Genomic DNA, 23,057 nt, shown 5'->3' with positions numbered 1-23,057 from the left:
ACAATGGAATCCAAAGCTTTGATAAATCATGAAACAGCAGCAAGCTTCCAACAGTGAGTTCAGAAGATTTGGCTGCTATTTTGGATGTGGGGAATTGTGCAAATAAAGAGACCAGGAGAGATATTAACAACAGCTACCATTATTGAGGGCCTGCCATGGGTCAGGTGTTTCAAATATATTATATTATATATTATATTATATTATTATGTAATCTTTTTCCAACCTTTTAAAAGTTTTCAATTTTAATACTGCAAGTCACTATTGTTTGAAATTCATATAACTGTCAAATATATTTGAAATCTCTTCTTTTTTTCTCCCTAGAATGCTTACAAATGGGTTTTCATGGACAATGATGTATTTCTGAAATGAAATACTAGTGTTTTTTATTAAAATACACTGCATTATTTCAAAAGATTATAAAAAATAGACATTTCGAATATCTATACGTAATTTTAATAAGTCAGATTGTATATGTTGATACTGAGAAATGAATGAAAGGCAATTTTGATATCCCAGACAAACAAAGCAACAAAGATATCTTAGCATTTTAAGGATTTGTTTTAAATATTGATTATGCTGAAATGCTTTCCTTGTCTGACAACGTTCAAGGTTGGAACAGCAGCTTGATGGAATTTTCTTTAGCAGTTCTGCCAGAACTGTAATAACTTTGCCCGGAAGAGAGTCTCCCTCACTTCAGCTTCCATGATTTCACTTGACATTCTGCCACACAAAACATTCAAAATTACCTTTCTGACCCTTCAAGCCCTCAGGGCCCCTGCTGCCCGGGCGGCCTGGAGCTCCTGGTGGCCCTCTCTGTCCCGGTAGACCAGGAAATCCCAGTCCTGGAGGCCCCCTAGGCCCTGCTCTGCCAGGTGGGCCCGGCGGTCCAGGAAACCCTCGATCACCTGGGGCTGCAGCTTCATGATCCCCCTGGGAAGGTGTGCATCATGAGTCAATTACCAAACTTTGAATGTCATGAACTCAAAGCAGTCATTGTCATAGCTATTGAAGCACATGTAGGAAGCTCATAATTCCAGGAGACAGTTACTCAACAGCAAACGTAATTTAAAATGATTAACTTAGATCCTTCTTAACATTTTACATACATATTTAGATACACATATATGCTATGGGGGGATGTGTGTTATGCCTCAAATACAGAAAGTTATGTGTATGTTATGTCTTAAATACAGAATGAGAAATTTTATGTAGAACCACCCTCTACTATCAAATATAATAAAATATAAAAACAGGTACATTAAGGGAGGCGGTAGGCTTACAAATTGAGTAAGTTCTTATGTATTTGAAATCGTTTTCCTGCACCCTTATAAGCAGATACAGGGATAGACTCCATCGCCCTCCATGTCTGTGGGCAAAATGCTGACAAATCCTTTCTCCTCCCGCATAAGAATTTGACCTTTGGTTAACTGTCTAGTTCTGTTCCTCTGGAAACGCCATAAAAACTGGATGCCAACTACATTATGAGGCAATATTGCTTCTGCTAAAATCAATCCCTGGCTGCACATTTGTTCTTGGTTTGGAAGAACTAAAAAGATCTGTGTGGAGCCCTTGTTGGGGATTCCTGGAGAGGTGGCTCCTGTAACTGGAAAGTTCCTTCTGCGGTTCCCTGCTAGCTGTGCTGTGGAGATAACAGCTCCTGGGGAGAATGAGGCTCTCAAGTCAGGGGGACTCACACTTCTGCCATATGCAGATCTCATTTCCTTGCACCCCAACCATATGAACAGCTGCAAGGACTCTCACATACAAGGAATGCCTGACGCTGCCCTGCTGGCACGCTGAGGGTCACGTCTTCTATCCCTCTGGTAGTCTGGTCCCAAATGTGGTCCCACATAGTCTTGTGAGTCTGGATTGTTTTAACAAATCTAGAAAGAACCCCCCCTCACCCCCATCAGTGGGTGTTATAGAAATTCCTCTCCCAATTTGATCTGTACATATGCTTTGATTTTTCACAATTAGGTTAGTACGTGATGATAATTACCACTCAGTGAGGTTGGTTTCTAAATAGTTTCTTAAGTGAAAGAATGAATCAACAGGGATTATCAAGTCTAAAGCAGACTTCATTCACAATACTTGATATCAGCCGAAAGACCAGAAAGCTATAAACACCATCTAACCTGATTTCCTAGCTTCTCTCTCTTATTCACGTGGACTCTGTCTGATGGAGTTCTCATAAAATCAGAACGTGGTCCTTCCCTATTAAAATACTCAGTAGCAGGCAGCAGAGTCCGCTGGAAGCGGCACGTGCTTTGGAATAAGGCAGACTAGGTTTTCACTCCTGTTTAGTCTACTTGGTAGCTAGACGACCTTGAGTAACATACTCTAAGCTTCCATTTCCTGACTGTAAAATTGGAAAGATAATTGCTCTTCAGGAGACTGCTCTTATGAGTAAACATCTAGCTTAGTTTCTGTAACATTCAAAACTTTCATATACCCAAGATATTTCACGTTCCTAAACACTGGATCACATCTCATAGTCTTTTTCTTATGACTTCCATTACTACACCTGGACTCCATTCAACACATGTTTGAAAAATGCAGAAATATGATTGTTGGTGGGATTTTCCATCAGCCAATATGTCGATTCAGTGGATTTGTTTCCATCAGCCAATATGTCAATTTCAGTGGACAGTTCACCCTTTCTTGCTGCCACTTTTCTTCATGCCCTTCTTCACCAGGGAACAGAACTGAAGATAATTATCAGGACCTGTGCTCTATCCTCCACCCTACAGAGTCAACTGAACAGACCTCAAATCAGTGGGGGCTTCGTAGATATAAGGGCCCCAGAAAGAAAGAAATACCACGAGAATGATACAAATGGGGACAGAAAGTCTTGCTATGACTGAACTACCACTTAGGATTTTAAACCATCTGCAATTACGCCTCACATTTTATAACAATCGTCTTTTTGTAGCAGTGAATTAAGCGTGACTCTGATTTACAGCATGTTGATACTTAATGCGTTACAGTTCAGTAAATTGAGAAGAGGAAAGTAGATACTTGTGTGACCCTATAAGAAAGTGAAATTCTATAGTAAGAGAAGAATTATACTTACTGGGGGTCCTGGATCCCCTTTTTCTCCAGCGCGACCATCCCGACCATGTTGTCCTTGCTGTCCTGGAAATCCTGGGGGCCCATCAGGACCTCTTTCTCCTTTGCGCCCTGAGAACAAAAGCCAAAAAATATTTAAGCCCTTTTCAGCAGTGGGTGAAGTAGGAGGAAACAAAGGACTAAAAATAAAGGCAATGACCTTGACTCTGTGTAGGCTGGTACAGATTCCTCTGAGTGTCTCAGTTGACTAAACTCACACAAAGACAACCATGCAAAAGTTAGAGGGGAGAATGACAATTTCCCAACCTAGTGAATCTCTTTATTTGGGAAATGTTCCTTTTCTGATTCCAACAAGGAGGCTGTGAGTTGAGGTGCCAATCACAACAGCATCTTCCCTTTCTTGTGTGATGCCAAAGATGGTACTCCATCCCCTGGTCAAAGTGAATGGGGGAACAGTCTATGGTTGAGCACTTGCCCCAGGCTAGTTCAAGCCTTCTTAAAATTTCTTTTTCTAAATGGAACTGACAAAGTAGAGGTGACTTCCATATTTGTTTGTACAACCTTGGAGCTGCCTGTGGCATGTACTCACAGCCAGAGAAAGCCAGTGTTGGGGAGAAAATGCAGATGGCACAATGAAAAATACACGATGTAGAGGAACCTTCTGATGCAGTTGTCCCAGTGCAAACTCTACATCTAAGCTTTAAATTTTTACGTCAGTCAGTAAGTTACTTTTTTTTCTTAAACTACTTCAAGTTGGATTTGTCACAAGCAAAATGTTCTTGATTAATGCCAGATATTATAATTCAGGGAATAAACGTTAGGTAAGTTAAAGGAGGTTTTGGGTCAAACTCAAGTTCACAACAATGAGGATTTGAATATATGACTAAAGAAGCCTTTAGGAGACAGAAGATTTGAGGCTCAACATTCACACAACTCTAAAGAGCCGAGAGCATTTTTTAAAGCAATCTTAATAATCCTAAGTCTTCTTATAGAATTGATCTGTGGTCACAGGGGAAATTAATGCAAGAAGATGGTTCATATGTCATTCACAAAATCGCAGGGAGCCATGACTGATTAGGCTCACCTTTAACTCTTGATACAACCATGTCACCCTTTTCTCCTTTGCTGCCAGGTGGTCCTGAGGCACCAGGTTTTCCCTTGGTGAAAAATAAGAGGAACAAATCAGTTTAATTGTGATCAGTGAAAAATTATTCATGTACATCTAATCTCTTCTTTCCTTATAAATCACCTGTTCTAGATTCTTCTAGTTTGGCAATCTTGGTCTCATCTTCCCTGCCTTCCAAGATGGGTCTCACCTTGGAAAACTGAGGTTCTTGAATTGCATATAAAGCTGGTGGCATCTGAATAAGGTCTGTGCCTGAGTCGATAGAAATGTATCAATGTCAATTTCCTGGTTTGGGCAGTGTACTACGGTCAGATAAGATATCACTGGGGGAAGCTGGGGGAAGCTGGGGGAAGGATACATGGGAACCCTTTGTATGATTGTGTGACTTCTTGTGAGTTGTAAAATAAACATGTATCTCCAAATAAAAATTTATAATTAAAAGAAATTTTTTTAACTATCTTGGGCATAGTGACATAGAATCTGGAGGAAAGAGGGGGATAGGTCAACCACAAGAGCTGCCACTACAGCTGAAGGTAGAGGTTTAGGGATGAGTGTGTGATGAAAAACACTGTGATACTGAGAGAAGCTGATGAGCCAGAGAAGAGAAAATAAGAACCTATGCTGTAGTCAATACATTTCTTCTGTATCACAAGTAAACAACTAATTGTGGCTAATGGGCTCACCATGTTTTGACCTCAACATTGCTCTGAGACTGGAGTATTTGGGTCATGGTTTTGTAAGTGTTACATGTTATTGACATTAAGCCATGTTAAAAATCTGGAAACCTACTGTTAGTGTATTAAAGAGGCCAAGCAGTCTAGTAAATGCAGTTCTAGAAACACCATACATAGCTTTAGGTTACTTATCTGGTGACCTCAATAATTAAGAAAGTCAGACAAGAATTTGGAAGGAGGTAAAAATGGCTGACAAGAACATTTGCTCACACAGACGCTACCTTGCCTTATTTTCATACAATCAAACCACATGTTCAAGCAAGTTTAATTATCTTTTTAACTAGCCTCTACTAGTTTATAAGCAGTGAACTATAAAGAGGAGAAAATATTAAGCAGGAAGACTGAAGAAGAAACCAAAAATGTACACAACAGTCATGAAAATTCTAATGGGCAAAACGGTTGGGAGCCATTTAACGTAGAGAAAATATAGCTACATGCACACCACTCAGTACTCCCAAGAAGATCACTCCAGGACAGCATCCTGTGTGTAAGGATGTCTGTGAGGCATCAAAAAGGTGGGTGGAACAAATTTCTTAGTAGAAATAGCCAAATTAGACAAGAAAAGAACTTTACAAATAATAAAGTAGTAAAATGGGTTGAGTACTGTTTTAATTCTTATTTTTACTGTATATGCCAAGTCATAAGTGACAACAAGACGGGTAAAATTGTATGGCGTACATTGTGTGGCATACAATAGCCAGTCTAAGAGATGGATAATGAAAATGTCCTTCTGATGGATAAATTATCAAGATGGAAAACTATTCACATAGCATATGAACCACTTTCTCTCCAGAAAGAGAATACCACTGGTATGCTTAATAAGGAAGACCTTGGTACCCTGGATGAACAAATACACCCTGGGAATCTGAGCGGTTTATTAGTCTGCACATTAGAGACTTAAAGTGTACTATGAATTGCTCTAATGCTCTGCAGATGTAGAAATTTAAGGACTAGAGTCAGATCACAGACTTAGTTGAGCTGGCAAGAAAAAGAATTACCTGCACTGCCTTTGGATTTCACAAGAGACATTTACTGAGAACCTACGAAGTGCCAGGTGTTTTCTGAGTACTGAGGCCACAGCAGTTAAGGAGACCATCTTGCCTTCATGGCACTTAGACTCTGGTGAAACAAATGTTGAACCTAAGAAATTCCTGGGGCAAAAGTTCCCAACCACTTTGGGATCGAGAGCTATTTTTCACAATTCTAAGACGGGACATCACTAAACCCGGGTGTTAATACAACAACAAATCTCAGCAGCAACAAAAAAGTCCTCTGTCAGGCATGCACTAGTCGTTTATACACAGTCTGGATCAGGGACTTTCACCACAGATGCCCACAGGGGCCATGTCCTTTGGAGGGAAGCAGGCGGTGGGCATGGTGGAGACGGGAGCACCCGGACCTCCTCCCATGGACACGACCACCTCTCGGCCTCTGGCTGTAGTGGGAATGCATTGACCCAGTGGTAATGAACTTCCCATTACTCAAGGGCAGCCATAAATCTCATATTAACAATACAAAAACGAACATCCTGAGGCAAAACCAAATATGCCAACAGGTCAGATTTAGCCCACGTCAGTTCATGATGTTTGGTTTGCTCTGCAACTCCTCAGGGGTGGTGACTCTGGCCATCTGGTTCACTGGTGTGTACCTTACAGCCTTCCAAATACATTGCTGAATTAAATATAAGACAGGTGTTGGTATATCCAATTTATACATGAGGTGCTGAAGCTCAGGAAGACTGCAGAACTCACCAATGTCAAAGCTGGGATTTGAAGCTGGGTCCGTATGCTCCTAAACCCCCATGTCTTGCACTATAGTGTCCTGGTGGGAAACCCCACTCCAAGGAGTGCTCGTTGGCTAAGACAATGGATACAAAGCCTTGGTCCAACCACAGAAAAAGTTGCAAAGAGCTTAAAACTACTTCTCTGTCTTCCACTTTCCCACCAACTATGGCCACTGGGGCCACAGACAAGCTGATGAGAGGGGACATAGTGATTTTCTGTGGTCCTTTTGTGCTCTCTCCTTCTGTCTATCCCTTCCTCCTTTCCTTCATAGTGCCCCATGGTATGAACCTGGTCCCTAACTGTGACCACAAGGTGATGAATTAAATGCAGAGAAGTCATATGAACAGAAGCATACACAGAAAAAAGGCATCAGATATACGGCCAGTCTAAAGACAAGTCCTGGAGCAGCTGAATTACATAAGCCTTAGCCAGGATAACACTGGATGAACCAGCAATCCACACTCCAAGATGCTAGCCCTGAGAAGCAACTCAATAGGAGCCACATAAGTATCTTAGAGCCAATAAAATCTTCATTAAGAAGATTAAGTAGCAACAACAACAAAAATTATTATGATAAAATGTTGAATTAAAAAAGCAATGATAAAATGTAAACTGCTTAATAATTGCAACCATATTCATTCAACATACATGCATTAAGGACCCAGCTCCCTGTTGAGCAGAATTTGCAAGTATGACAAGGGTGGCACAGGGAGAGCTTAATCATCGCCCTCAACATCTCCCCTTGCTTTTCTAATAGGTGCCTCAAGCTTTAAATGTTCCCAACAACACTGCTTCCCCTCCCCACCCCACAGCTGCTCCTCAAGTTGTCTGTCCCATCTTGGCTCCATCCTTTACTTCTCTTCTTCTCATATCCCATGTCCAGTCTAATGGCTCTGTTGGCTCTATCTTCAAAATATATCTAGAATCTGACCACTTCCCACCACACCCAGCACTAAAATGTTAATCTATCCACCATCATATTTCACCAGGATTACTGCAGCAAGCTCCCAGCTAATCTCCCTGCTTCTTCCCTTGTCCCCTGTGGTCTGCTCCTAACAGAGCTCCCAGAATGATCCATTTAAAACTAATGTCAGAGTATCTGTCTTTCTTCTTAAAACCCTCCACTGGCTGTTCCATGTCATCCAGAGGAAAAACTCAAATTCAACCCATCTACAAAGCCCCACTCTCTGCAACTCCTCCTAACCTCCACCCAGTTCTTTGACTTCATCTCCTCCTGCTCCACCCCTTACCCTCTCCACTCAAACCACACTAGATGGTGATGGCTTTTACTGCCATCTGCCATACTGTATATTTACTTGTCTATCTGTTATATGGTGTGTGTCTTCCCCACAAAGTGGAGGACCCAGGAGGGCAGAGATTGTGTTCTGGTCCCTGTTGTATCCTCAGCACCTAGAACCTAGTATAGCAGGTACTCAATAAATATTAGTTGAATGAATGAATACAGATTTTTTTTGTGGCCATTAATATATTTATAGGTCCAAAACATTAAATATATATCGCACTATACATTAGAATGTGGTACAATTGAATTCTATCTCTGTTTCTTTGAACTAGAAAGATTGTTATTGGTAAGAGTTACTCACTGGTGGCCCTGGAGATCCTTCTGCACCAGGAGGGCCTGGGTAACCTTTTTCTCCAAGCCACCCAGGGAGGCCCAAGTCTCCCTTACTACCCTGCCTCCCAGGAAGTCCTGGAGGGCCTGGTGGGCCCATGGGACCGGGCTGGCAGGCACAGAGCCCCATGCTTCCTAGACAGAGGATAAAAGGTAGCTTTGTCATATTTCCTGAATGAAATCCCAATAAAGACTTTACTATACAAAACCAATAGTTAAAATAAGAACAAAAAGGGTCTGATATGCACAATTCTTATTGCAGACAATCGATAATGTGTGATGTGGGGCCATGGGGCATGGGTGCAGGAGTACCTAGGCATGGCCTATGTGGGGTGGATGAATCATTTCTAGACAAATGGGATGTTCTGTGTCTTAATAAACTCATCCTGACAAATTGTAGGAAAAAAGCTAATGTCCAATTCTACTGAAGAAACTTTAAAAATAAAAAAGCTCCTTATTTTTAAAAGTTTAAAAGTCTCTTGCTTGGTTACTACTAAAAAAGTCTCTTAATTGGTTCCTGCTGAAGAAACAACAAAAAAAAAATTGGTTAGACTACAAACTCCGAACTTTAAAGAATCAACATAATATGCGAAGAGGAATTACTGACTGCACTGCATATTACAATTGTTAATTCACTATAATGCATTTTCTAATCATCAAGAGTTTTAGTCTAAAACAAGGTCTATAGGATAGTCAAACCTCTCAGCTCTCACACCCGCCTGACTCAGTTGGTCAAAAAGGCACCAAACAATTTAGGGTGGAGAAGCATAGAGCCATAGGCATTTGATGAGTCTGGGAAATATGGGACCCACACAGAGAAACTGAAAGAAAAGATCACTACTGTCCTAGCTCTGCTTCTTTCATGGAACCAAGAGGATCTTGTGAAAAATGTCACCACCTTGAGGCAAATTCCATGCCCAGTAAGTGTCTTCTTTGTACTTGAGATGCAAGGATTTGACTTTGTGGTAAGTTCTAATCGCATCATAAGCACATAATGAGGTGGAGAACTCACAGTGGGTAACTAAGGTGAGTAATATCTACATTAACTGCTACCTTGTATGTTTCACAAATGCCCCCCAATCTTCCATATGTTGTCTTCTAGAACTTCTACCTTTGATGCATACTTGCCTTTTTCACCTTTTGAGCCTCTTCTTCCTGGAGGACCCACTTTGCCTTTCATTCCTTGTGGTCCAGGGTGCCCAGCACTACAATATATAGCTTTACAGTGGGGAAAGGGATGGGCAGAGAGAATCACACAATTTTTGTGAGTGTCTTCTATAGAACAAGTAGAAGTGCCTCTCCCACTCACATCTCCCCCTCAACCCCACTCTTTCTTCCATTCTTTTCCTATGATTCTTTCTCTCTGATAGAAGAATATATACAAAAACAGACCACACAATTGTCACAGCACGCTTCTGTCACCACAACCTTGATAAAGACATCCCTAATCTCAGCCCTAATTTAGTGGGTTAAAGAGCAAGGTAGTATGCAACAAAACACAGAACAAAACAAATAAACAAAAAAATTAAGAGTAGGTGTACAGCAAAGATCCTTTTTCCCCTTCAATTGTAATTACCTAATGAAGAAGGCATAGAGCAGAGCTTGTAAAAGAAAAAAATCAGAGACATCTGGTTGAAGATGACAGATAAAATACAAACAATAAGTTCCTTGTTTTCCCCAAATAACAGACAGTAAAAGAGTATCACAAAAAGGCATAAGACTGCAGGACAAAGAAAAAGGAAAAGAAACAACAGCAAAAAAATGTAAAAGGACTCAGCAGACCCTAAAAAGCTGAAATTCTAAGCAGGCAGTGGGGAAAGCAGAGAAAGAACACAATTTACATAAGAAATCTCTCCAAAAGTTCAGGAATTTGTACCTCTGAAGTAGAATGAGAGTAAGACCCAAAACAAGATGGTTAGTTAAAGAAAGAGTTAAACCATAAGATCCCCTTCTCAAGAATTGCAGCAGGAAAACACAATAACCCCTCATAATTGGAGGAAACAGACAATGTAGTAAGAAGAAAACTTTAAAAGAAACTATATAATTAAAAAAGCAGATGAGGGAAGGCATCTCATCCCTGAGACATGAACAGGCTGCTGCAAAAGGAAACATTAAAAGAAAACAAAGGCAACAATAAAATCTTTGGAAATCAAAAAAAAATTGATTACAAAAGCAGAAATTTAAAAATTCAGGAGCAGAGTTGGAAGATGGAGTTGAGGAAGTCTACCAGAAAGTGTTACAGAAAAGTAAAGGTGAAGAATAATAAAGATTAGAAAAAGAGACATGTAGGACTGATTCTCTAATAGACAAATATATAGAGAGACAAATATATAGAGTCCAGAAAGAGAAAACAGGGAGAAAAAATGAAGGAAAGAATATTTTCAAAGAAATACTTCAAGAAGTTTTTCCAGAAGTGAAAGATTTGTGTTAAATGAAAGTGCTCATTGAGTGCCTGCAAATAAATGCAAATGTACCCACACAGAGGTAAATCATTGTGAAATTTAAAGATAGTGAAAACAGAAAACTTCCTATAAGCTTTCAGAGAAAAAAACAGACTTTGAACAAAGGATCAAATATCTAAATGTTATTGGACTTCTCAGTAACAATACTAGAAAACAATGAGAAATGCCTTCAAAAACCTGAAGGAAACATATTTCCAACCTAGAATTTTATACTCAGCCAAACTATCGATCAAATTTCACAGTAGAATAAAGGCATTTTCAGACTGTTAAGATCTCCAAAATTTACACACTTTCTCAGGAAGTATAATGAAGGAGTAAATCATTGAAAGAAATATATGAGTTGTGGGAAACAAAGGAACCCAGATAGAGACAAAGACAGAGACAGAGAGAGAAAGAGAGAGAGAATTCCGGTGATAATGGTCAAGAAAGATCTCAAAAGAGTGTCTCAGCAGCAGCTTAAAAATCACAAGTTGACCTAATTTGAATGGATCAAAAGCTCCAGGAGAAATTTATCCACAGAGATAATACTGACAGTACACTTAATAAGTTAGAATGCATGATTAGGATATTTACACAATTCCAGGTGGTCTGAGGTTGAATTAGCAATAAATATATTGAACACCAAGCAAATACACAAACAAGAAAATCAGATAATTATTAACAAAATGTTGTGCTGAAAAGTAGTAATATATATTATCATGTGGCTGAACTGATGAATAACATTTATACAGCACTTCAGTGTAAACACTGAGTCTTTATTTAACTAAGATTATGATAATAACTGTACTGATAGGTTGTGGGAGTGGAAAATGTGCACGTGTGTGGTAAGGGGCAGTGAAAGAGAGCTAAATTCGTCTTCTATAGAGGGAAGTCAAAAGTCAAATGCTCAAACTGAAAAATTAAGAAATGGCAATACAAGTACGTATGTGGAATGGCAATACAAAAGCAAATAACAAAAGATCCAGCTAATTGTATGGGAAATAATTGCCCCTGGGGTGGAAGGACTAGGAGAAGGGGTTGCCTGGGATGGCAGTTCTTCAGAACAGGCTTTGTAGGACTGTTTGATGCTTAAGCCAGGTCCATATGTAACTCTGATAAAAATGAAAACTACATTTAAAAAATAAAAATTGGGGGCTGGCCCAGTGGCATAGAGGTTAAGTTTGCCCACTCCACTTCAGTGGCCCAGGTTCACGGGTCCAGATCCTGGGTGCAGACCAACACACTGCTCATCAAGCCATGCTGTGGTGGCATTCTACATACAAAATAGAGGAAGATTGGCAAAAATGTTCACTCAGCAACAATCTCTCTCAAAAAATAGAAGATTGGCCCTGAGCTAACATCTGTTACCAATCTTCCTCTTCCTTTTTTTCCTCTCACCAAAAAATAAAATAAAATAAAAATTGTATTAATTTACAAAATTCTTTCATCACACTTAAATCTCAACCAAATATTTCCACATACTTCAATAATAGTCCAATATCCCTTTACTTTTTTGTATTATTAAGAACACTAAGTTGGCTCACGAAATATTAGATAAGCTTTTGACAATTTGGAAAGTCACATTTTCTGAATGACACTGCAAATATCAAATGCAACATAAACGTCAATGAAAGTGAATGGGAGCGCATTACCGTCTGATCCTGGAGGTCCCTGCAGCCCTGGTGCTCCAGGCAACCCAGGTGGTCCCGGGTTCCCTGATTTTCCTGGAGCAGAATCAGCTCTCCCAGGAATACCAGCTGCCCCTGGAAATCCTGGATGACCAGGAAACCCTCGTGGCCCAGGGGGTCCCATCATGCCTCCAAGAGAAACCAAGAATGAACACCACATATACTCTCAGATTAAACTTTTCGGTAGAAGAAATCAAATCAGTACTTTCTTCCCTCGGCTGTGGAATTTTTTCAAGGAAAAAAAACGTAGTTAAAAAATAACTGACTATCCCAGCCATCAAAATGCCTCACCTCCTTAGAAACAAGCACACTAGTGGAAATAAACAGGTTTGGGGAAATAGATTTTCTTACCTTTTCCTCATTCTTTAGCGTTAGTGAGAAAGAAATATATATTACTTAATTAAAATTATTTCTTTAATCTACCCACCTTAATAACTTGATAAAATAATCTGAATAAACATATTAGCACATTTAGTGAATAAATATATGAACTCACATAATCGTCTGCCTAGGACATAAAATACCATCACAATCCAGGTGGGAGGGGAGCATCGAGATGCTAAATTTGAACCTGGCCTCTCCCTCTCCAGCCACAGATACTTAAGTAGGTTATTTATCCTGCTTTAATCCTCTATATCTAACGCAGAGTGTTGTTTTGAGGATTAAATAAAATAATCCACGTAAGGAGCTTAGTGCAATATCTAGCAATAGTACGTGCTCAATGAATGATTACACGTTTAGTGTGTTCAGAAGTCAAAGCGAGTAATGCAACAGCAGCTAAATCTTGTTTCCCTTGACATCCTACGCCCTCTCACTGGCGGCTTTGGCTTAAAGACAGCTGGAAGCCTTCGTGTGAGAGAGAACACTTCTAGCTGCTTCTTCCAAGCATGCCTGGTTCCAGAATCTCTCTGTGGAAGACTGTCATTTTCAAAGACAGCCGCCACAGTAGCTCTTGTCTCTCACTCTCTTGTAGAATCTTGACACTCTCATATCAAGAGATGGAGTGTTCCCTTCCCCTTGAATGTGACAGGCTTTTGTGATTGTTTGGACTAATGGAATATGGCGGGAGTGACACTAAATGGTTTCCAAGGCTAGATTATTAAACGTGATTCAGCTTCTGCCTTGCGAGCTGAAATGCTTGGGAATGGAGTCCTGACCCACTGTGGAAGCATTCTCACTGCTCTGAAGCCACCAGGCTGTAAGGAAGCCTGAATTAAGTACAGAGCCACACAGAGAGGTCGTGGGACTACACAAGAGGTACAGGAGAGAGATGCCCAGCCAGTCCACATGGTCCAGTTCCAGCCACTAAAACCATGGCTGCAACCACTTGAAAATCCCTGATCTAGAATTGCAGTTTAGCCCTTTCTGAATTCTTGAACCACAGAAAGAGTAAAGGGTAATATGCTGACTGTTATTGATTTAAGCCACTAGGTTTTGGGTAATTTGTTCAGCAATAGATAACTGAAACCCTGTCAGTAATTAGTAATTGAGCACGCTAGTTAAATTGATGGCTTTCGTTATTGTGTGCATATGTGCTGGGGCTTTACAAATATTTTCAGACATTATCTTTACTCCTGAAACAACCCTGCAAAGTTTGTACCTTGTAGACAAAGCATAGAAAATTTATGCCAAATATGAGTAATAATAAAAATAACTAACATAGTGAGTCTTTACTATACGCCAAGCTGTATTCTAAGTACTGTATACATACAGTACTGCTTTCAACCCTAACAAGAACTCTATTGTGAGATTGAAAAAACTGAGGCACAAAGAGGTTAAATAAATGCCCAAGGTCACACAGTTGGTAAGTACTAGAATCTGGAGTGTCTATAGTACATAGTGAAAACCCATAACTATTTCACTATCCTACACTAAGTGGGAAGGTTGAGATTCAATCATAGGTATCTGAATTCAAAATCCTACTTATCTCCTGGTGAATATTGTATATGACTATAAAATAAAGTATGTATAGTAAAGGCTATACACAGTGATGTACTTAAAACAAAATGGAAGGTGTTCCTGTGGACTTGGCAGCCATCTTGTCTTCATGCCATTCCTAAGACCCGCCTCAGAGTCTCTACACACAGTCATTGGATGGAGCTGGATCTGCCTGCTGTCTTGTTCCAGTGCCAGGGAGAATGCTCAACCCCCTTCCAACAAAGAGAATGAGTTACAGAGCATGGCATGTCGCAGTCTTGACCACCCATTTATAGAGCATGAAACTAATGAAGTTGTGGCCAGCATCAACAATTTGTTTTTTTAAAAAAAGAATGGAATGGAAAGTGGAATATAGAGTACATGATATACCCAAAAGGTACTATTTTATGAAATTTGTTTTTCAATCATATGCATATATGGGTACATATATGTGTGCATAATGTAACATAAATGCAATATAATATAAAACGTATTTCTTACAATAGCTTGTGTTCAAAATATGGGTTAATTCTTTTTTAAAAAGTTTGTGGAATTAAGAGACTGCCTGTTATATTTAGTTTTGAATCTGCTAGAGATGAATGCTACTTACTCCTATTGGGTTTTGATTTCAATCTACTGGAGGCACTATTTTATTATAAATAAGCCCAAAAGGAGAAAGGTAAGACCAGAGTCTAGGGCTTCCTGACCAACAGAGTCCTTGATATGATTTTTATTGTCCTGGGTCAAGTCAGTTGAGCCAAGGCTACCAATCTAAAGATTCAATGAACTAGACACAGCTTTACTACCTTTCTGGTCATCGGATCCTACAAAGTGGAAGCTAGATTCATGGATGGTTACACAAGAATTTTGCAGTTAATGGTTGAACATCTCAAGAAACTTCTCACTAAATATAACAAGAGACACAGACTGGATAAAATTACATTTATTCAAGACTTTTCTCCTTCGTGTTTAATCAGTTCTCCTGGGTTCACAGAATGCAAATATCCTCTAGAATTCTACTCCTAATCTTACTAGGAATATGAACCAGCACAACACTTGAAGGAGTTCAAAGTTCTTATGTCAATAGAATTCTTTCCCAGGCTCTTCATCAAATATTACCATGAGCTATAGGGGTTGGAGTTTTTCTTTTTTTTGGGGGGGGGGGAATGTTGTTTTTTGGGTTTTTGGGGGGAGAGGGTTGTTTTTCTATTGTGTTTTTAACTATCAAAACTTTATTTTTTAATTCATAATTTGTATTTCCACATTTCATGTAGGAGATTTAAGTTGGGGCCTTGGTGAATGAAACAAATTTTAAGAAGTAGATGTCAATAGAGAGAGCCTTCCATAAGGGTAGAAAAACCTAAAGAAACACTCCAACCTTAGCAGTGGTTTCCAAACCTTATCTGCATGTGATAATCTTGTAGGAAGCTTGTTATACATACATGTTCCTCATCACACCCCTGAGATACTGATTGAATATTTCTGAGGGCAGCCCAAGAACCTTTATTTGCTCCAAGGAAGTGATTAGTTGGTTTGAATTCAGTGGTTCTTAACCCTGACTATACATTGGAAATACAGGGTTGCTTTTACAAAAGCAGAGGCCTAGGCCCATCCCCCAGAGAGCCCAATTCTTGATCTGGGGTAGGCACAGCCATCAGTATTTTTGAAATTCTCCTAAGGTGATTTCAATATTAGCTAGAGTTGACAACCGCTGGTGTGGATGAGAATATAGGAAAACTGGCACATAAAAGCCAATGGATTCGTACCTGCACAGGCTTCCCCTGGGCTACCTGAGTGACCAGGGGGACCAGGTGGTCCAATAGCCCCCACTTCTCCACGGCGGCCAGGAAACCCTGGATCCCCTGGAGGGCCTGTTGAAAATAATCACACGTGAATATAATCAACATATATATACATTTTAAAATTCACACACCATTACTCTTTCTGAGGCTTGGTAAAGTACAGCTGGGAGACTGCCTGGCAGTTTCTCACCGCATTGAAAATGCAACATCTTAGATTCGAACCCCTTCAGCTGCCTCTCCTCTGCAGACACATGAACTTTGAGTGGCACTGTCTTTGTCATTGGTTTAGGCCACTCTTTTCTTGGAGGCAGCATCTCAGGAGGTCTTAGTCAAATGGTTTCACACGTTTTTTAGCAATTAAAAAAAACTACTTTGTGCAAGGTGACATACCAAAAACCCTAGCATACAGTTTATATACTAAAATAAAATTCGATGTCTTACACCAATAGAGATTATCCAGGATGCACACCTCTCCCTGCACTTGCATAATTATATATTTACCATAAAGTTCATATATTTAGCATGCCTAGTGTGAAAACTACCAAAATACTGGGCCAGACTCTTCTGTCAGGGCCACTCAAATCTCATTTCTTAATAATTTATGGAGAAAGGGAACAGAACACAAACCTTTGAGTGGAAGAGAGGGAGTTGTCAAAACACCTGGTGGCCCTGGGTCCCCGCGATCTCCAGGATCCCCCTGAAATAATTCATTCATTCACTTTTTGTAGAAAGAGTAATATTCTTCTTATGTTTCCTGCCACTAAATAACTATTAGGATCATGAGTGCATTTGTGCTTATAGGTGGACTAGAGAAATGAATGGCTCAAGGAGTGCTGGGAGGAACAAGGTTATTCAACCTCCCACTTACAAGTGGAAGTAAATAACCAACTGGCAAAGTTCTCAGAACAGAGCAAAAAATTTAAACTCCAAAAAATTATTCCATGCCCGTAAATTAGATACCTTTGAAGGTGTGAAATTTCTTAGATATAATATAAGCATTAATGTCTAACTTGAAACTCTAGGACAAATAGTTTATTTGCCTACAAGATCTGAATCTACATTTATTTTAGCAGCAAATATTTTCATCCTTAATTGTGTCCCCTTAATGCCATCATGGCTTGCCCCAAGCAAGTGCCGAATGTGAGGTCACAGAGGTTACACAGGAATGAAAAAAATGTCTTGGTGGTGAGAGGAGAGAGCTCCTTCTGTTTTCTAATCTTGATACAAGGTGATCCCCATGGAATTTTTGAAACTTTCATTATGATTCACCTTCAGAAGAATCATTTCTCAAATGTAAAATGGAATCATTACCACATGAATTAAAATAATATATTCAAAATTAACCGTCTCTATCAAGTTACATTTTTGAATGATTCTTTGAAATATATTTAAATAAATTAGATAACAAAAGAGATATAGAATTTTATCAGACTGTACTCAAATAGGCTTATTTTTTTACCTTTGGACCAAGAAATCCAAATGGCCCAGGCTCTCCAGACAGTCCTGGTTCCCCCTACAAATAACCACAAACATGCCTTTTTAGAAAAAATGTGATTGGGTGACAAATTATCTCATTCTTGTTTAATTTGAAGGACACGTGCTCATTGAGATTCTTTGCAAAATCTTAACATTGCTTTTGGGCTGCATCAGACAGTTTAGTGTTTTGGTTTTTGCAGCCACAGCTAAATTATCCAATTCATAAAACGAATGTGTTTCTCTTTCCAATTGCTGTGCGCGCGTTTGGATGCAATAATACAACTTTTGAATGATATCGAATTGCATTGACTAATGAAAATGTATTTATTATCTCTATAATAGTGTGCATTTACCTTTAATCCTGGAAAACCTGGAGATCCATAGGAACCAGGGTTACCCTAATAAATTCACAAAAATCAACACAAGCAGATTTAAATCAAAATGCATGAACCAGTTCAATGCATCATCTTTACTAAATGGGATTGCTCCACGGATATTTAATCTTGCCTACAAAGGCAGTTGAATGAAAGGAAATAAACATAAAATAGAGTCCATTTCTTTATAACATTTGCTATTGTAATTGATCTTTAGTCTGATTCCAAAAGTCATGTCCTTACCAGGGTTCAAATTAAGAACATATTTTTGTTGTTCTTTCTTTTTAATTTATTTAACTTAATGCTTGCACTGGGCGAAATATCTTTAAAATCATTGCAGTATAATTTAATTGGAGATTAATAGTTGCTCTATGCATTATCAGTGATAAAATTTACCATGAAAGCCAATGTTGTTCTATTAAGTTCTAAATATGAAGCCAAATAAACTCAGTGCCTGTGCCTGCTGGGGTCTGGCCTCCATAGTGACTCTATGAATGAGGATCCCATTAGCGACACATGTGGTGATGTTTCAGACCTAAAGCTGTGCTTTTTTTCTAGCTACTGCCCTAGATCAGTACCTTCTTTTATCAAATAGGCTTAAAAGAACAATTCCAAGTTGCTATCACACTGACCCTAAGCCAGGCAGGAAATGCTACAGTCCTGTTACTTCCCGCCAATTCTTTCATCTTCTGCTTGCCTGTTCTATGTAAATGATGTCAATGGAAGGGATGTTCCACTGGGACGTTTAGCCATTACACAATTCTTCTTGTCCAAAATATATTGTTCCTATTTGAGATCATCTCCACTTTTGAGTTCTCAGAAATGTTGATTTGGTCTTATTAAAAGTGAGAGAGAGGAATGCGTCCAAACTCAATGAAGAGAAGGACGGCACGAATGATCTTACCCGAGGTCCTGGAAACCCAGGAACACCTTTCTCTCCTTTTTCTCCAGTACCAGGGACTCCCTTAAAGAGATGACAATAATTATATGAAATGTATGCAATATTTCAGCAATATGGAATGCAAAAACAAAATGAGAAATAAAAATTATTGCCAGTAGCTTAAAGAAAACAACTCCTCTAGGACAGATGCCCTAGGGGCTTAGGATAAAATAGTAAAAATTCTAGTAATATAAATTAGCATTTAAAGCAATGATCAACACAAGGCAAAACAATTTTTTTTAATTAAGATAGCACATCATACAAATTTAAAAAGGTACTTAAATAAACTACCTTGGGTCCAGGAGGTCCCGGAGGTCCAATCATTCCAGGCATTCCTTTTATACCCTAAAAATCACGATGGATATAATCTGGCTCATTCTTATTTAACATACTGAATTTCATCTCTTTTAGAAATGATCTCTTTCGACAACCATTTTACTAATTTTTTAGTAAGAGATTATTCTTCAACTGTCACTAATTAGTAACTAAGATCCCAGCGCACTTATTAACCTGACGCTATTCAGGCCAGTTCTGTTTGAGAGGTGTAATCTTGCGGGGCACAGGGGTGGACCACCATGGAACCAGGGCAGCAGATGCAAGCTGGGAAGGCAGCCATTGAGAGGAGTGGCTCATTTTGAGCAAGGTAGTAAAATTCAGTCCAGGAATTGAAAATCGACAACAGAATCTGCACATGGCATGGGTAACATCAGTGCTGGAGGCTGACAAAGGAATTATTATTTGCCAAAAGTATATTACAAGCTCAGTTCTATAGATCTGTTACCTTATCAAAACATCAAACCATGTAACATCTAAAGGACAGCTGGACTTCCAGTGGTCTTTTCAGCCCACAAATCAAAAATAATATTAAAGGGGGCACTATATGCTGGAGGACATGTCACAATCTAGCAGCCTGAGCTAGGTCTGCGACTGAGCAGCTGGGTCAGCTTGAGAACACTGGTAACCTTTCCAAGCCTCATTTTCCAGCTCTATACAATGGGGCTAATAGTACCAACCTGTTAAGGTTGCTTTGGAATTAATGCAGTGATACTGGCACAGATATGTGTTCAGAAAATGTCGGCTATTACTACTTTACCAAGGTCACACACAGACAGGGAATTACCTTTTCTCCTTTATAGAGACTAAAATCAGGTGGCTGTACCAACAGGGTGGGTCCCGGAGAACCTTGCTGGCCAATCTCACCCTTTAAAATAAAATTAAGATGATAAGAATTGTATATTCACTTTATTTTGAAATAAACTTTGAAAGGACGACTTTCACCCATATGTTGTGATGTGATGTTTACAATCCTGTGTATCATGAATTAAAACAAAAATCAAGGTAAATACATCATGTAATTTCAAATATTTACTGTTTTTCATTAGTAATACATATTTATCATTAAAAATAAATTTAAAAAATAAAAGTGATCCATGATCCTATCATCCGGAGGTAATTTTTATTAAAACTTGGGTATAAGGACTGGCCCAGTGGTGCAGTGGTTAAGTTCACACGCTCCACTTCAGCGCCCCGGGGTTCACCAGTTCAGATCCCGGCCTTGGACCAACACACCACTTATCAAGCCATGCTGTAGCAGGTGTTCCACATATAAAGTAGAGGAAGATGGGCACAGATGTTAGCTCAGGGCCAATCTTCCTCAGCAGAAAGAGAAGGAGTGGCAGCAGACATTAGCTCAGGGCTAATCTTCCTCAAAAAAGAAAAAATAACTTCAGTATAGTCCTCTGTGGTGTATGTGTGCTTGTGTTTATGTGTGTGTATATACACACGTGTGTGCTTAAGGTGCACAGGTACATACACATATATGTGATTAAACGGTGTGTTAAACATAATTTAAAATATATTGTAATCAGAATATTATATAATAATATATAAACATACTTTATATTTTCATATTTTATTAAAATTTTAAATCATTTAATATTTTTCTTTTATAACACTACTTTTTGCAAAAAATTCTTCAAAAACCTTATTTTTAATGCCTATACAATAATCTATCATAAGAACATGCTATCATTTATTAAGCCATTCCACTATCGTTGGATTTAGGTTATTTCTAATTCATTTTCAGTAGTATTTTAAACCTCTCTGTATAAAATCAATAGCCAAAAGTTTTCATTTACATCATTGTAGATGTCATTCTCTTAAAGAAGAAAATGTACCTTGAATTGGTTTTGCCGCAGTACAACCATAAATTCTTACCCTTGATTAGAAGATAATTGTTTTGTACTTTTCTGAATATTTCTATTATTCTGCACTTAGAATTCTCTTTGCCTCTTGTGTCGAGCAGATCACCTGTGCTTACAAGCCAGCTCCTTACTGACTGTTCCTTTGGGCAAGTTCCTTAAAATCTCTTTATCCTTAGTTTCTTTAATTCCTGTAAATCTTACTTTCCTCCCGTGTGAAATGAGGATTATAATACTGCCTACCTCAAAGTGTTACTTTACGGAATAGATGATGCACCAGAAATACTACACTGAGTGGAACAAAGTAAATCCTCAAATATATAGTTATTAAAATGATTCATGTTTTTGAGAAATGAGATTTGGGGATGAAAAATACTGTTTCAAGTTTAAATGAAAAAATACAACCAATAATTCAATCCCTACCTAAGCATGGGAAATGACAGAAGAACAAGGAGTTTAGGGCCATTGGTGGTTTTTGTTTCCTTGATGCACCCTAGAACCTAAGACAGTGTTGGTGTGGTAGCGGTTCTCAAGAGATCTGTTGTGTGAGTAAATAACTGAACAAATGCATAAACAATACACGAATAAGTATGAACATGGATTATAAAAGTAACCATGCTTATTCTTGTAGCTAGAGTAAATCTGAACAAAACCTGTAAAGGTTGACAAGCCAGGAGCCTCTTCAACATGTTGGTCATGTTACTATTACTTCATATGGTAAAAGTACCATATATTCATTTTAGTCAAAAGGACAAAGAAGATAAATTATGAAGAGCAAAATTTAAATGATCTATAATCATATCACCTAGGAAAAATTCCTGAAAACCATTTAGGGCAGTGTTTCTTAAAATAGGGTGGGTAAACATGTTCTTGAACATCTGAGAGTTCTGCATCAAAATTTCAAAATTATGTTTTTATTCGCCTGACAATCCAAAAGAATTTTTAAAAAGCGTACTTTGGGTAATTTGAACAGCCGCTTCATAGCGAAATACTTCCGCGTTCCTCCATGGAGTTTGCAAGTGGCTCTGATGGCGTTGGTGCTGAGGTCACTAAGCTGATAATCCATTTCTCACTCTATAAGACAGTGTTTCTCAAACTGGGTACACGGGCTTCCAGGGTTTTGACAAACATTCTCTGGGGCCCATGACTTCCCAAGTTTGAGAAACGTTGTTTTAATATATTTTCTTTCAGTCATTTCTCTAAGTTAGTGATTCTCAAGGAGTGGGGGCAGTTGGACTAGCCCTCTCCCCAGGGACATTTGGCAAGATCCTGATGCATTTTTGGTTGTCACAACTCAGGGGGAAGGGATGTTATTAGCATCTGGTGGGTAGAGGACAAGAATGTTGCTAAACACCCTATGATGCACAGGACAGCCCCCACCCACGACAATGAAATATCAATAGTGTCAAGGTTAAGAAATCCTACTCTACCTGTGTATTTTAATATCTTTTTGTTTGTTGTTGTTTTTACAAAGTTGAGTTTACACTTTTGTAACCTGTACTTTCCACTTAACATTATATCATAGGCATTTCCCCACATCACGAATTCTTCCAATGTATTTTTGGCAATCGTGTCATTCTGTTAAATGGCTATATCATAACTTATCCAACCGAGCTGGAACTCCACGAGAGCAGGGATCAGGTCTGTCCTGCTCAATCCCCACACCCAGCACCCATCCTAGCCTGGCACAGAGTAGAAGCTCAGAGTCTATTTGCCCACAGTTGTTGAAAGAGCTGCTCACCAGCTGTTAGATAGTCAGATAGTTTCCAGATGAGCTTAAAACTTAAAACTCTTTTCTAAAGCTTATCCTTGCTAAGTTTCATGCTTCAGCAGAAAAGACTATGGGTATAAGGGAGGGAGAGGTAGGGACAA

The 23,057-nt window shown here is 39.0% G+C and overlaps 1 protein-coding gene across 7 annotated transcripts in view; it reads right to left on the bottom strand.

The window, feature by feature from the left end:
* COL4A4 (collagen type IV alpha 4 chain) overlaps nt 1-23,057 on the bottom strand; it is a 123,054-nt gene that overhangs the window by 48,828 nt on the left and 51,169 nt on the right. For all 7 annotated transcript variants that reach the window (XM_046644939.1, XM_046644940.1, XM_046644941.1 and 4 more), the window contains 13 exons: nt 20,105-20,185; nt 19,276-19,329; nt 18,949-19,008; nt 18,024-18,068; nt 17,654-17,707; nt 16,822-16,891; nt 16,159-16,263; nt 12,440-12,604; nt 9,475-9,564; nt 8,318-8,481; nt 4,154-4,226; nt 3,074-3,180; nt 747-930 (listed from right to left, as the gene is read on the bottom strand). In XM_046644939.1, coding sequence (XP_046500895.1) covers nt 747-930; nt 3,074-3,180; nt 4,154-4,226; nt 8,318-8,481; nt 9,475-9,564; nt 12,440-12,604; nt 16,159-16,263; nt 16,822-16,891; nt 17,654-17,707; nt 18,024-18,068; nt 18,949-19,008; nt 19,276-19,329; nt 20,105-20,185 — 1,252 coding nt within the window. The remainder of the gene's footprint in view (nt 1-746; nt 931-3,073; nt 3,181-4,153; nt 4,227-8,317; nt 8,482-9,474; nt 9,565-12,439; nt 12,605-16,158; nt 16,264-16,821; nt 16,892-17,653; nt 17,708-18,023; nt 18,069-18,948; nt 19,009-19,275; nt 19,330-20,104; nt 20,186-23,057) is intronic.

The sequence above is a fragment of the Equus quagga genome, chromosome 17 (assembly GCF_021613505.1).
Source record: "Equus quagga isolate Etosha38 chromosome 17, UCLA_HA_Equagga_1.0, whole genome shotgun sequence".
NCBI classification, from domain to species: Eukaryota; Metazoa; Chordata; class Mammalia; order Perissodactyla; family Equidae; genus Equus; species Equus quagga.
Note: the sequence above shows the minus strand (reverse complement) of the source record. Positions and strands in the feature narration are given on the sequence as shown.